The sequence below is a fragment of the Electrona antarctica genome (assembly GCF_951216825.1).
Source record: "Electrona antarctica genome assembly, chromosome: 17".
Classification (NCBI taxonomy): domain Eukaryota; kingdom Metazoa; phylum Chordata; class Actinopteri; order Myctophiformes; family Myctophidae; genus Electrona; species Electrona antarctica.
In genome coordinates this window covers 32,543,847-32,559,176 of record NC_136798.1, presented here as the reverse complement: position 1 = coordinate 32,559,176, position 15,330 = coordinate 32,543,847, and the positions used below count along the sequence as shown (strand labels likewise).

At 44.7% G+C, this 15,330-nt stretch overlaps 1 protein-coding gene across 3 annotated transcripts in view; it reads left to right on the top strand.

Moving 5' to 3' along the window:
• arid1b (AT-rich interactive domain 1B) overlaps positions 1-15,330 on the top strand; it is an 83,215-nt gene that overhangs the window by 30,727 nt on the left and 37,158 nt on the right. For all 3 annotated transcript variants that reach the window (XM_079526760.1, XM_079526759.1, XM_079526758.1), the window contains 3 exons: positions 6,156-6,429; positions 8,520-8,606; positions 13,964-14,140. In XM_079526760.1, coding sequence (XP_079382886.1) covers positions 6,156-6,429; positions 8,520-8,606; positions 13,964-14,140 — 538 coding nt within the window. The remainder of the gene's footprint in view (positions 1-6,155; positions 6,430-8,519; positions 8,607-13,963; positions 14,141-15,330) is intronic.

The window sequence follows — 15,330 nt, the reverse complement described above, 5'->3', positions numbered from 1 at the left end:
CTGGTCAGACCACTGTGTTGACTGCGTTGTGCCAACAGGGAACCACACTCGGCTAGCCTATCACCGATGGTTGAGCAGACTCTGTAGAGCAGTGCGTCCCAATTACCTTTTAGCTCTATAGGACCATAGGACCCAAACCAAGCGACCACAACACGTCGCTTTGCGCCGTGCTTTTAGAGTGGCTATTTTCACTACTTAAACATATTTTTCCCTTTTAATAAATTGATTTAAAATGTTTATGTAATTCTTTTGAAAACTGTTTGTTTCGAACTTTTACCAACTCGTCTGAGTTGAGCGTGCCTTTCATGCTGGCCTGCTCGCTTTGAAAAAACCCCCCGAAAATCTTAAAACGTTCATAACTCGCAATCTAAATCATCCTGTCTAATTATGAAAAAAGATCCTGTGTTAGACGGAGCTCCGCGGTCCAGTCGCTAGTCGCGATAGATTTATTCTTGTCTCCCGTTGTTGTCGATTGACTCTAGAGTGGTGTGGCTATTGTTAGATGCTACACACACATCAACAACAACTTCCGGTCACGACGAGTGGTGCGGTTAAGTACTGGGAGCTGATGGTAGGTGTTGTGCTCCAGCTAGGCATTCCGTCTCCTAGTGGTCTAGTCTAGGGCGTTGTGAAACGAGGATAGACTCAGCGCTCTGGCTGATGCTGGCAATAAGCCGATCCGACATACATACTTACTAATGAATGATCTTTTAATTAATTTATACTATACTGCACGCTCATTTCCAGAGTAATGGGAATTCTATTTTATCCTAAGTATTGGGAGAAAATTCTATACCCCATAAAACATTTAACTGGAGGCGGTGGCTCAGGGGTAGAGTTGGCTGGATGATAACTGCAAGGTTGCCAGTTCGAACCCGGGCTCCCCCAGAGTTGGTGTTGAAGTGTCCTTGAAGACACTGAACCCATAATTGCTCCTGGTGTGCTGGTTGGTGCCTTGCATGGTTTGTAATACACATCTATGTAAAGCGCCTTGGATAAAGGCGCTATATAAATTTACCATTTAACTACTTTCCAGCTGGCATTCCTATTTTGAGCATGCCTTTTATTTGTGAAAATATGAAAAATAATTATTTAATATAATAAACTAGCGAAAATAGGTTGGCTATTCTATAATCGCAGTGCAGTGTGAGCGGTATTCTATTCTATAATCGCAGTGCAGTGTGAGCGGTATTCTATTCTATAATCGCAGTACAGTGTGAGCGGTATTCTATTCTATAATCGCAGTGCAGTGTGAGCGGTATTCTTGCAATTTTTGAGAACTTGTGAAGATATGACTGAGCCTAAAAGCCACTTTGCATGGCTATAATGAATGCAGGCGTGTGCCTTGATATTTTGACTTTACCCTTTGGTGTGCCTTAGGCACAAAAGCACCGAAAAGCACTGCTCACTAATGCAAGCCATGATGTGTCAAGATTTCATCTAGTTAGGCTGGCCAGCCTGCGTGCAGCACAACAAGCCAAGTGTGACGTTGGGTTCTTGGCCGCAAAACTGCATTTTATTTTGTGTGCCTGTGTGAACAGAACACTCCAATTTGATTGAGTCAAAGTCAACCGCAATGCAATGGTCGGGAAGCTCTCTAGATTCGAAAGAATCTGGTTCCTTAACGATTCCTATGTTATCGTGCTCGGATAACGCTTGTGAAGTTCCTTTGTCTTCTCCGTTCAAGCTGAACTCATCCAGTTTGACATAGAAAGCCTGAGTTGTACCGAGTTGCACGGGTGTCGAAGCACTGAAAATTGCTACTAATTCTACAAGCTCAGTGCGTCGCGAGAGTGTAAATCGCTTTATTTCGGCACGTGACGCCAAAGCACAACTAAGTAACACTCTACTACTCCACCAAGTCTCTTGCACCCCTTCAAAGGCACTACACACACACACACACACACACACACACACACACACACACACACACACACACACACACACACACACACACACACACACACACACACACACAGACCTGTGAAGTTTGTCCATGCGGTGCGTGTGATTAATGGTCATAATTACCGTCACCGTCGTTAAGAGCCGAGAGCCGATGTTGAATTAATGGAAAGAAGTTTATGACCTGATTGGTCATTTAAGGACTTTTACACACACACACCGATTCCTACAGTAGTACACGCACACACCCACGCACACCGTGTGAGGGGAAGCATGAAGGATAAATCTCGTGCCTCCTTGCAGCCAATTTACACAGTAAGAGTAATTAATAAGCTCCCCCCCCCACACACACACACTCTCTCTTAATGCATACATGTTGTCGCTTTCATGCAGAAACCATGTATGTCCAAAACGGTTTATTCTCAAGAAGTGAAGTGAGACATCGTAGTTATTTAGTCACTCTTACTTCTCGCGATAGTTTTCATTGGTTAAATATGTATAAAACCCATAGACCACTTTCAACTGGGCATCCCTGTAATTTGGACATTATATATGTCATTGTAGGCAAACATTTGAAAACGATTTCAAAAGAATGTCCATTAATTATAATGAAAGTAGCCAATCTACAACGTCACTACGCATTACGTCCAACTTTGTTGCTTTCGCGTTACACTGTCATACAATAAAGTACAAAACAGGCAATTAATTTATTGGGGGAGGGGGGGGGGAGATTTTTTTTAAAGAATTATGTTGATTATTATTGCCTGACAGTGAAAATATGCATATAATTACACAAACACACTGGTTGTTTGTAAAGCAGTGTCATAGTGATAGTCATACAGCAGCAGTGCAGATATGTTGAACTACACACACAATGTCTGAGCCAGTGTTGCCATGTCTGCTTATTATAAGCGACTTTGTGGTTGCTTTTTTTTCTCTTCCAAATGTTGTTTTATTGGACCCCTGTACCAGATTTGTGTTAATATTGGACAGTTCAAGGATTTTTTTTTCGATAGATTTAATGATTGATGGATTCTTTTGAAAACTGCAACGCGTCGCAGTAGCCGATCAGCGTTCAGCGTCTTGCTCAAGGACACTTTGACACTTTGAGCCCGGGATCGAACGGGGAAGCTGCTCTACCCCTGAGCCATTGCTGCCCACGGTTGCTTGTTTCTGTCGCTGTGTGTGTGTCTGTCTCACCCAGGGGCTGTTGGGAAATGCAGAGCTAGCAAGATGAGTGTGGGGGAGACTTCACATCCAACTCCGCTATAGAACTGACACTAATGTGTCTCTCCCTCCTCACTATATTTTGGAAACGCTGTTAATGCATATCAGGTTTGTTTTCCTGCACAGGTTCGAAGCTACAGACGGATAATAAGTACTGTACGTGGCAGGTGCTGACCTGTAGTCCACTGTGATGATATAAGCGGCGCAGCTGCAGCGAATCAAATTAATAATGGGTGTTAGGTTTAGGTGTGCTAATGTCCATTGACGGTATTCAACAGTATTGTGCATCTTAATGAAGGTATTTAATTAGTATTGCCCTATTCCCCGAGGCAGCACTTACTCCCTGGCTAACTCTAAACCACCAAATGAAACCATCACGGTAAGGGCCATGGGACGGTATAGGGTGTGCCAAGCCGCTGGGATTTGTGGTGCCTGAATTTGATCTCCGGGCAACAAAATGGACCCTGAGCCTTCTTGCAGGTCATCTTGCCACTTCGCTTTAAGCAATTTAGCCATCAATTTATCCATCAGTGGTCAGAGTGGTATTTTGCGGCATAAATGGCAGGCCTGTGAGCTTGTAGATCTGCTTGCCTTGGTATTTGTGATTTTATTTTTTATTTTATTTTTTTTGGGAGGGGAACTGCCCATAGAGTATTAAAAGGATAGAGACTGATCTGGCGCGAAGCTCCGCCCCCCCCCCCCCCCCCCCCCCCCCCCCGCTATTCATGTCAGTGGAAGTTGCTCAGTGGCGTTTTGAAGCACCCGGAAGGACCGTCTCAAAACGTCTACTTCCGCATTTGACCACCAAATTCTGGTGGTCAAATGCGGAAGTGCAACCGAGCGCTCAATGTTAAAGTCCCGGTCATGAATCCACGGGTCCGCCTGTAGTCCCTCCTCTTACCACCAGTGCTTCAACGTTGGAGTGCCTCACTGGCCCCTTGGAACTGCCATGCCAGAAATGGCGACGGCAGGACAGTGGTTAAAACCTCGCTGTATTCTCTGTCTGTTATTGTTCAGAATTAGCTTCTAGCTGGTTTGCTTAACACTTTGAGAGCCCACGCAAAACTGCCCAAAAATCACTTTCACCTAGAAAATCCATTCACATTTTTTATAATTCAGCTGACTGTGGAGACACATGCTGGAACTTTTTACTTTGAAATGTTTTATTGTTTATAGAGTTATTTAATTTAAACGCCAAATGCATTCTCAATGGCAAACACAAACTTTGGCACCACGTATTTTTTTTTTTAATTAAAAAAAAAATATATCATTTTTTTTCCTCCAAAGAAGTCCACAGAATGTGTTGGATAAGCCATTCACTTTGTAATAACATTCAGGTTTAGGCCCTCTTGTATTGGAACATTTGGGCTTTTTACCTTTAATGTTATGCATATATTTTAAACTGCTCATTGACACATTTGACTTGTTTTTCTTTCTTAATAAATATATTTTCCCCGTTGTTCAAACTGAAAATGATGGAGCTTGTATGACAAAGAATTTCACCCTCTTTTTTTTTTACACCCCTAAACCTGTGATGTGGGGTTTCTAGCCTCCTGTAGTCATGCAAACAAGCAGGGCCAAGTCATTATAACATGATATCCAATTTAATGCTAGATGAATCATGTTTAACGGCAAGCAATCGATTAATGTCACGTTAACCTGCTATTGTAAATGAGTAGAGTCCCAGTAATGAATTAGAACAGTAGTTCTCAAAGTGGGGTCCAGGGACCCCACTTTGAGGGAGTCCCTGGGGGCCCCTAGCAAAGTAGGTCCAGGGACCCCACTTTGAGGGAGTCCCTGGTGGCCCCTAGCAAAGTAGGTCCAGGGACCCCACTTTGAAGGGACTCCCTGGGGGCCCCTAGCAAAGTAGGTCCAGGGACCCCACTTTGAAGGGACTCCCTGGGGGCCCCTAGCAAAGTAGGTCCAGGGACCCCACTTTGAGGGAGTCCCTGGGGGCCCCTAGCAAAGTAGGTCCAGGGACCCCACTTTGAGGGAGTCCCTGGGGGCCCCTAGCAAAGTAGGTTCATATCGCATCAAAATCAGTTTAACAACCGTCACCCTATTTTACACCTGATTGCCGATCTCTACAAGCACACAGATTGTGAGCTTGTAGATCGGCCCAAAGAATATAATTTCAAATGGGGTTAGCGGCTAAACGCATCCGTTTTGGCATGAAAATGAGAACCACTGAATTAGAAGAACATCAAGTTGCTGCTGAATGCTTTCATAATCGAGATGTACGAATACTATTTCTTCCTTCCCGATACCAATTCTGATACCCCCATGTCTTGCGTATCGGTCCATACTAAGTACCGATCCGATACCTAATCTAGGGCAGTGCAGTGATTCTCAAAATGGACCCTTACAGGTCTGTAACCTTACAGGTCCATTTGGTTTCATTTTACGCTCTCAGTTAAATTATTGTTAAACATCTGCATTACTTAATTTACAAGAAATCTACACAATTGGAGCATGTAGAATAAATGTTGTTTTGGTCAACGTTATCTCTCCTATGGTACTAACATCAATAAAGTATGGAATTCTGGACAAAATCTCATCCAACGACGACAACAAAATATTAAAAGTTTTGGGGTGTGAGACGAGAGGCTAAAATCTCATCAAGTGGCTCAAGTGGCAAATGAATAATGGAAAGGCTTGAAAAGCACCGCACTTGACTACAAATGGAACCAAATGGACCATAACGGGTCCATTTGGTTCCATTTGTTCACTCTCAGAGTTAAATTAACATTGATTTTACAATATAAATTGGGGTCCCAGAGATAGAAATGCTATTAAATGGGCGTAGACTAATGCAGGTCAAAATTTGTGTCCATGAAATTAAAATGGTTGAGAATCACTGCTGGAGCCTGGGGAAAAAAATCTCTTATGGGGGTCCCTAGCATATCCTTTTAAATGGGGGTCCGCGGGCTAATAAGTGTCAATTTGGGGGTCCTTGACATTAACAAGTTTGAGAACGACTGCTCTAAAACGTCTATATGAATGTGTGTATGTCTAATCCTCTGCAGGACCTGTCGGGCTCCATCGACGACCTCCCCACCGGCACGGAGGCGGCGGCCAGCTCTGCCGCCGCCGCCGCCGCTGCCGCCTCCTCATCCTCGTCCTCCTCCGGGGGGAGCCAGGGGGAGCAGAGTAACCCCGCCCCCTCGCCTTTCTCCCCCCACGTCTCGCCCCGCCTCCCGGCTGCGCCAGGCCCCTCCCCCTCGCCACTCTCCTCCGTGGGGTCTCCCGTCGCCTCGGGGCAGTCGCGCTCCGGACCCATATCGCCCGCTACTGGGACTGGTATGAGACGCACGCACGCACGCACAAAATGCTCACAAAAGTATTTTAAAGTGAAATACCTCTTTGTTGACACTTGTGACAAGAGATTTGTGTCCTCTGAGTTTGAGGGACATTTATTATCATACATTTATCGTTAGTGTGCATGTATATATTCAATGATTCATTTGCTTGAACCTCTTTTTAGTTTTTTGGCATCTGAGAGATGCCAGCAAAATCGATTTCTGCCAAGAAATGTTGGGAGGTAATATTATTTTACCTCCTGGAGTCCTGGCACAGCTATTCTTGCCGTTTGCCTCTCTACATTTCTCACGCTGACACACACACACACACACACACACACACACACACACACACACACACACACACACACACACACACACACACACACACACACACACACACACACACACCCTATACATTGGCCTCGATGCTGCCTTTGTTTCCGTTGGAGCCAGCCTGTCAGTCAGGCGGCGCACATCTCCCATCATCCCCCGGGTGTGTGTTTGTAGCCTTCTAATGAGAGCCAGGCAGGAGGCTCACAGTGAGAGGATGTATGGATGCTGTGCATCAAACGCTGATGCTGTGGAACTCGGAGGTCGTCTCCACGGGGTATATGCTGGCGGTGTCACACTAATGGCTTCACTGCTGTCCCACTGGGGGTGTGTGTGTGTGTGTGTTAATATCACTTCACTTTTTAGGGCCAAATGTCCCCACAAGTAATCAAGCATTGTGAATGCGAGGAAACATTTTTTTTAATTTATTTTTTTAGATTATTTTTGGCTTTTCTGCCATTATTGATAGTATTTATTGATAGTATCAATAGTATCAAGTGAAGATAGACAGGAAATAGGGAGTGAGAGAAGGGGAGAGACATGCAGCAAAGTTCGTCATGAACGGGACTCGAACACGCGACACGCTGTCAGGCCAAAGCCTTTATGTGGCATGCGCCTGGACCACTTGGCCAGCGGGCGCCCCAGGAAACGGTTTCTGGTCCCCGTTTTACCCTTATTTTGAAGGAGCCAAAACCTGTGACCGGATGTTACTTAGGAGAGTGTGTTACAAATAGGAGATAAAGGCGATCGAAAGTAACCGATCCACACAGATTCACCTAGCAACCCACTGCTAATGTAAGCAGCATCACAACTCGATCGATCATATTCATAACCACTATAAAAGACCAATTGCCGTACATATATGGCAATGGCAGGGAGCCGTATTAATTTCATTTGCCGTAGATCTATGGCAATGGCGTAAAACAAATAGAGCCAGATCTTCAAGCTCACAAAGCATTGAGACATCACACAACCCGCTGTGAGCTTATTGATCGGCTATTTTCGCTACCTTTTTCGCGACATTGTTGGGCATTAAATTACACAAATACATGTGGAGATACGAACTCGACGGTGACGATACATTTCTGTATGTGTGCGCAGTGCCCATATATGTGTGTGAGACACCTTAACCCATTTTGGGCGGGAACCCCTTTTGGTGTTTTAAACATTGTTATAATTTAGCTATTGAAAAATAGCAGATCTACAAGCTCATAGCTTGTAGGTCTGCTATTTTTGAAAAATCGTTCAAATGTGCCTAAAGTCTTTCCGAAAATTGTCATGATTTAGAAAACATTTTTTTCAGGCCTGAATGGGTTAAACCAATCTCATTATCTCCCTCAGGAGAGACACACTGTTTCTTTGGACAACCAACTAGGAAACCATAATAAAGGAAAAACCTTGCCATGCCCCCTGTCCCTCCCCAGACAATGTCAAAGGCACACAGAGGCAGCTGTTTGTGTATATATGTGACTACAGGAGGGTAATTGTATCTAAAGCAGAAAAGCTGACAAAACTACAGCAGACAGAGCTTAGATACACACTAGTTTTAATGACCGTTTGGTCTCACACACACACACACACACACACACACACACACACACACACACACACACACACACGCGCACACACACACACGTTAATGCTCTTGCGTCTGAGTCTATAATGATGAGATAAAGGGACGATCAACAGAGAACCTCTGTCTGTCTCTCTCTCTCACTGTGTGTATGATGTTAACACTAAGCTTCCTCTCCCATGCAGGGCCCCAGATGGCTCCGCAGACCCCGGGCAGTGTGTCCGATGTGTCCCATGCCTCCCTGGGACAGTCCCCCATGGCCCAGGACAGAGGTAGGCCTCGCACCCACCCTCCTCCACACAGTCAAACTGGAATTCATTGACTGCCAGAGTTAGAACATCGTCTAAGCCAGGGGTTCTCAACGTTTTTGGCTGGGGACACCCGGGAATCCTTGGCCATGTCCTGCGACCCCCCCCCCCCCCCCCCCCCCCCAATACAAATTGACCTATACAATAACCTTAATAATAGAGAAAATACATAGATAAATAAATACTAAAATCAGATATAATCATTAAGCAAAGTTTATCCGTGTAGGCCTACTATATGTAAACTATATGTAAACTCTTATTAATTTCCATTTCCAGCCATTCAGTTGCCAAAAAGAAAATGGGGTGACCCCCCCTCCCCCCAGGTTGACAACCCCTGGTCTAAGCTGCCCTTGCCAGCGATTCAGAACGTTTTCACTAACCTTTGAATATTATCATTCACCGCGATCGCGTGAATGATAATATTGCGTTGAAAGACCGAGTAGAGTCAGCGAAGAGATTTGGAGTAGAAGAAAAAAACTGGAGGGGCCCCAGGTACAAGACCCCTGGGCGACCTAGGTCAATGAAGTATATGGGGTTTAAGTTGTTAAGTTTAAGTGTCTGACCTGAACTGACCTCATAAATTACCTCATAATCACTTTTGTATGCCGTTGACGAAAAGCACATTTTTGTGAACTATTTGTTGGCCGGGTGGATTTGATAGAATCAGACACTCGCAGGCCTTTCTCCGAATCGGTGCGGGGATGTATGTATGTATGAGAGAGTCAACTGGTGGGTGCTTCTCCTCAGCTGTTTTTCATAGGCTGTAGTGTGTGTGTGTGTGTGTGTGTGTGTGCGCGCGTGTGCATGCATGTGTGCATGTGGTCTCCAGTGTTGGAAAAAGTACTTGATTGTTTTACTTTAGTAAACGTATCAATTCAGCAATAAAGCACTACTCCGTAACATGTAAATGTCCGGAATTCAAAATGCACTTGAGTGAACGTACCAAAGGTTTTCAAATGTATACAAATCCTTTGAAAATACACGAAAGGGCTGAAGTGGTTAATGTATGTATTGTTGTCATTTACTATGGAATCGTGCATTTCCCGTCTGTGTGTTGTTTGGTCACCCCAGGCATGACCATATACGGTCATGCTTCGTGACATCATGTGACATCATCAGGGATGGAGATCCCTTATGTATGGAGATCCCTGATGTCATCCATATTAAGCCTATATATGGAGATCCCTGATGCCATCCATATTAAGCCCATATATGGAGATCCCTGGTGCCATCAATATTGTCCAGCAACTCTACATCTGATCTCAAACCTCAAACCCTTGGATCTCCATATAATATATGGAGATCCAAGGGTTTGAGGTTTGAGGTCAGCTCCATATTATGGAGCTGACCTGTTCTGACATTCCATATGTTGATCTGACCTCATCAAACCCTGTACACTCAAGACATGCTCCATATATGGCCAGTACAGAATTCATCCATATATTGATCTGACCCACTGCTGCTCGCCCAGCAGTCTGCTGTCACCAGAGCAGGATTTACCTTGCTGTACAAGTAACTAATAACTAAAGTTTTCAAAATAATAATAATGGAGTAAAAGTATGACTGAAAATTGGAATTACTCAAAATTATATTTAAGTACAGTACCTTAAGTAAATGTACTTTCCTCCACTGGTGGTTTCCATAGCCTCACAATACAGGCTGTGTGACAGATTGCCTCCAGATCTGCTGCCTGGCCTTGATACCCCTGTCCAGCTGTCGGCACCACCTCCCCTACCCAGATAAACCTTCCCTCCAGCTTTAGGCCAGACAGCACCACCTGGACATGGGCGGTCGAGGGAAGGGAGAGAGAGCATTAATATTGACTTTGCTCGTTCATGTTTCCAAGGCGGTCTCGGATTAGAGCAGATTTAAGCAGTTTTCTTTCACAACGAGAATGACCCATTTCAAGCTTTACTTATCCTGGGGAAACGGGGGAACAGCTTGTCTAAGTTAGTGACTCACATCTAAGTTAGTTAACACCCCGTCTAAGTTACTGTAGCTATAGGGATGGGAATTAATTAATTCATTGATAATTGATAACTTATCGATCGATTAACCGGTTAGTTGATAAGTGGCGCTCCTTTTTTTTTCTTTTTTATCTGACAAAATTAATTTCCCTCAATGTCTAAAATAGAAAATCGACATTTTGCTGATATACAGAAAGAATACAAAAGCCATATTATATTCCTTAATGAAATATTTATTTGACCATTTGAGATACAGGGCAATGGCATCTTTGTATGAGGAATACATTTAAATGAAATGAAATGTCAAGTGCGCTGTCTTGTCTGTCACATCACATGCAAAAGCAGAAACATTTCTGTGGCAAGCCCCGGACACAGAGAGGAAGCATTGAAGCTAAATGGACATGCTGGCCATACATAGGTACTGCAGCTCCAGCGGCCAATACTCAACAGCGGCGGTGCTCGTTCATCATGACTCGCGTGCACATGCACGCACATACTGTGCTCGTCTAAGTTAGTCTAATTTAGTTAGTTACAGACTGTATAGCATTCAGAGATTGTGGATTAGTTGTCTTGCTACGCGAGAGTTCGTTACAGACCTTACAAACCATCCATGTTAATTTCCCACCGTCCAGGACTTAGTTACACACCATCAAGGAGATGGATACACACTGTGAAAGAGATGGCTGCACAACATCCAAGTTGATTCATTACACACGGCTAAGTAGTACACACAATCTGGAGGAGTTGGTTGACACACTAGTGGAGTTGGTTACCGTCAAAGAGTCTCTTACACACCACCCACCTACATGTCTTATCCCATTCCCTCAGGTCCAGTGATGCCGACCTCCTTGAGGTCCCCAAAAAGAGCAAGCGCAAAACCGGGGGTGACGGGGCTTTCTCTGTGGCTGCCCCCTCCCTCTGGATTGGAATACACACTTCAACTTGTTACTTGTAGTGTTTTTATTGCTTTTAATTTGTATCTTTTATTCGTTTCCATTGCTAACAAAGTCGTCCTTTTCTATGTTCTCTACCCTGGCCCCCTCACATGTAAAGCGTCTTTGAGTACTTTTGAAAAGCGCTATATAAATCCCAGATATTATTATTAAAAGTGTCACACGCAGGCAGGGAGGAGCTTGTCGTGGTGGAGGCCTGGCTTTGTGTCTCACATGGCTAGTGTGTGACATCAGGTCCTGTCTGTAGTGTCTGTCACTACCTCTGTGGCGGTCCAGTGTTCCGTCTGTGACTGCAGCAGCGCTGCCGCCCGGAGAGAGAGCACTATGACTAATAACACATATCCAGCCAGCCGGCTAGTCTGTTGGACAAGGCTGATTTTCCTCTGTGAAAGCAGGCGGTCGTTATTGGTATGATGGTATCTGGATTTAAGTCAACGTGAATCACTTTTTGATTGCACCTGTGACACGTATGTTTATATTTTAGGCATTTAATTGATACTCTCTCTCGTCCCGAGTGGCTTTGGTGTGTGGCCATGGAGTAATACGAGCAGACAATGGGCAGACGGCTCATTTAACCACGGAACCGCATGGACCGTGGCGTTCCCATTCTGACCAGGTCATGGTAGCCCAAAATAGAAGAAGAATAGAACAACATTATATAATGTGTATTCAGGGAGAGAGTACAACATGATTGAGAAAATAAAAATCTGCAAAAGGTTTTGGCAAAAATAGAACATTCTGCAAAAACAGCCAATCTAAACCTTTTTTAGATTTAGATTGTCTGTTTTAGCTATTTGACATACATTGAAGTACATAGAGTTTAAACCAGGGGTGCCCACACATTTATGACGTGAGATCTACTTTCAAAATGACCAGCTCAACAAGATCTACCCACTGAAAAAATAAGTGTACCATTGCTGAAAATAGTTTAAATATATAATGTACCTGGGGGGGCTTTGGAATAGGGAGGGGGGAGAAATTATGACAGGCAGTTTCTGCTGTCAAAATATGTCCCCCCCGTATTTAACTTAAATGCCCAATGCATTCTCAATGGCAATAGCACAAACTTTGCCATGCTACTAGTCCTACATACGTACAGTCGTACACCTAGAAACCCCATTCAAACCTATTTAGGTTAGCCTGAAAATAAATCTTTGAAATGTTTCATAGTTTTAGAAATATAGTGCTTTCAAATTTGAGAATTTCACAATGGGGCTCAATGGCAGATATTGGCACGTCAAAAAATATATAGTGCAAGGACACTTCGACACCAACTCCGAGCCCGGGTTCGAACTGGCAACCTTGCAGTTACCATCCATCCACTCTACCCCCTGAGCCACCGCCGCCCTGTTTTGGTTTGGTTTTACTATAGTTTATGACAGAATGGAGAGAGAAAGCTAAATTAATTGACAAAGTACCAGTACATTTGGAATTTGTCACCCATCCCTCACACCCTATAGTGGACCTGAGACCGATACTACAAATGCCTTTTCAATCGGTAATTATCACACTTTCAGGATTTTTCAAAAATAGCAGATGTACAAGCTCGCAGTGCAGCTTGTATATCTGCTATTTTTGAACAACCAACACTAAAATCTCTAATGACACAGATGCTTTCTCGGTTTTAATTGGTTAAGTGATCTACAAGCTCACAACGAGTTAGTAGAGGCTATTTTTGAACATTTCCACCTACTGTATGGTAACTAGGAACACCAGGGTAGAATTGCTTATGGGGGAAAAGCGGGTTCAAGAGTAAGAATGCCTGGCGTGGAGAGCAGCTTCAGTGTAATAGGGCTGCGCTTCGTATTATTTTTATCACATGTAATAATGATTCCACATTCCAATAGACAGCAGTCTCTCCATTATAGTCTGTGGTGATGTATGGTCTGCTGTCACATCGGCTCAGCTCAGATGAATGAGAATAGGACGCCTTCATCAGATAAGACCACAAACATCTGGAACTGAAAATGCACTCATACGCCCCAAGTTAGACTCGCAAGATGATGGCGTCACTTGCCGAAAAGAACGATTTTCAATTTTTGTATTGAAAATCAGGCAAATGTGATGACTAAGCATATGTCACTGTGTAGTGTGTACCATCAATAAATGCAGAAAAAACAATAATAATAATAATCTAAAAGTATAAAATAAATTGACAAAATTGTATCGGTGGCCAGTCAGTCGGGCAAATATGACTGAGGCCAGGCTGTCCTGACTCCCGAGTTATCACTGTAACAGTTATCACTGTAACAGGCACGCAGACTATTACAGTATATCCGTTGTTGCGGGTGTTATGTCCATTGTTGGACACACACACGCACGCACGCACGCACACATGTTCCCGTCCTGAACACACACAACACAGCTGATCTGGTATGTTTTTTTTTCTGTATCCATGCAGGCTTCCCTCCCGCTCCCATCCAGCGAAACGCCCCAGCAGGGCCCCAGTTTGCCCCCCAGTCGTCCGGACCCCCCATGTCCCCTCACCCTACCCCGGGGCCACCCATGCACCATGCCGCCTCCTACCAGCAGGGAGGACCTCCGTACGGGCCCCAAGTCGGACAGTACGGACCCCCGGGTAAGGCTGGGAATGTAATCACGAAATGTAATGCTCAAGGTTTAATTAGTAGAATCTTTGTTTTTGAGTGGTGCAACCACTCCTATAGACAGATTTGTGTGTCCCTGTTGTGCAGCCTAACACATATTAACTAAACATATTAACTGTATGAGGATTCCGGGTGTTACAGTACAGTGACAGTACAGTAGAGGGACCCTCTGGGGACCCCCACATGGTAACATTGTCATTTCTCAACCATTTCGGACGCGGGGCAGCTCGCCGTAACCGGGGCGGCCCCCTGGCCGCGTTCCTGGGGGTCTGGATGTTCCGGCGGCCCCCGGGGGCCCCCACGCGGTAACTCTGTAATTTCTCAACCGTTTCGGACGCGGGCCGGCTCGCCGGAACCGTGCCGGCACCCTGGGAGCGTTCCTGTGGGTCTGGAACTTCTGGTGACCCCCACACGGAGATATATATCTCTCACAGTCTTCTACTGGAGACTAACTACTCAAGCTTCTCCACCTAATGTCTGTCAGGATTCAGACCAGTCCTAACTGTTGTGTAAAGGTCTTCATCAGAGCAGGAGGCAGAGAGCTCCATGCAGCCTCCTCTATGAGACCTTGTCCATGACTCAGAGCTCTGAACTAATGGAGCCGAGCCGACAGCCAGGATCTCTCCATTCATCAACAATCCACTGTTGTTTCAGCTGACGGCAAGAACCAACTGTGTGTGTGTGCGCGCGCGTGCATGAGCGCATGTGCGCGCTCGTCGGAATTGGGCTTCACTTTCACTTGGTTGTTATGGTAATCCATCTTGTGTGCTATGATGAATGCCTGGGTATACTGACTGAGCATTGCCTGCTGCTAAGAACTGAGGCCTGCCATGCACAACGCACGTGCACACACACACACACTCGCACGTGCCCAACGCCATCGGCGCACACAAACACACACGCACTCTCACGTTTGCATTACTGCACTTGTGAGGAAATAAAAAGTGTAGGACTGTAATTTTGTAATTGCCATTTTTAGCATGCAACCAGGCATAAAATTACTTATCGGTAGTCCCTCCCTAACATTATAGTCTCATTTTTATTTGACAAGATTGTCAATATAATTTAGTCTTAATTTTAGTCATCATAGTTTAGTTTTTATTTAGTTTATACTTGGTTTTCCTCTGACATTTCCCGTCATAGTTTTCTATGTCCTTCCCTC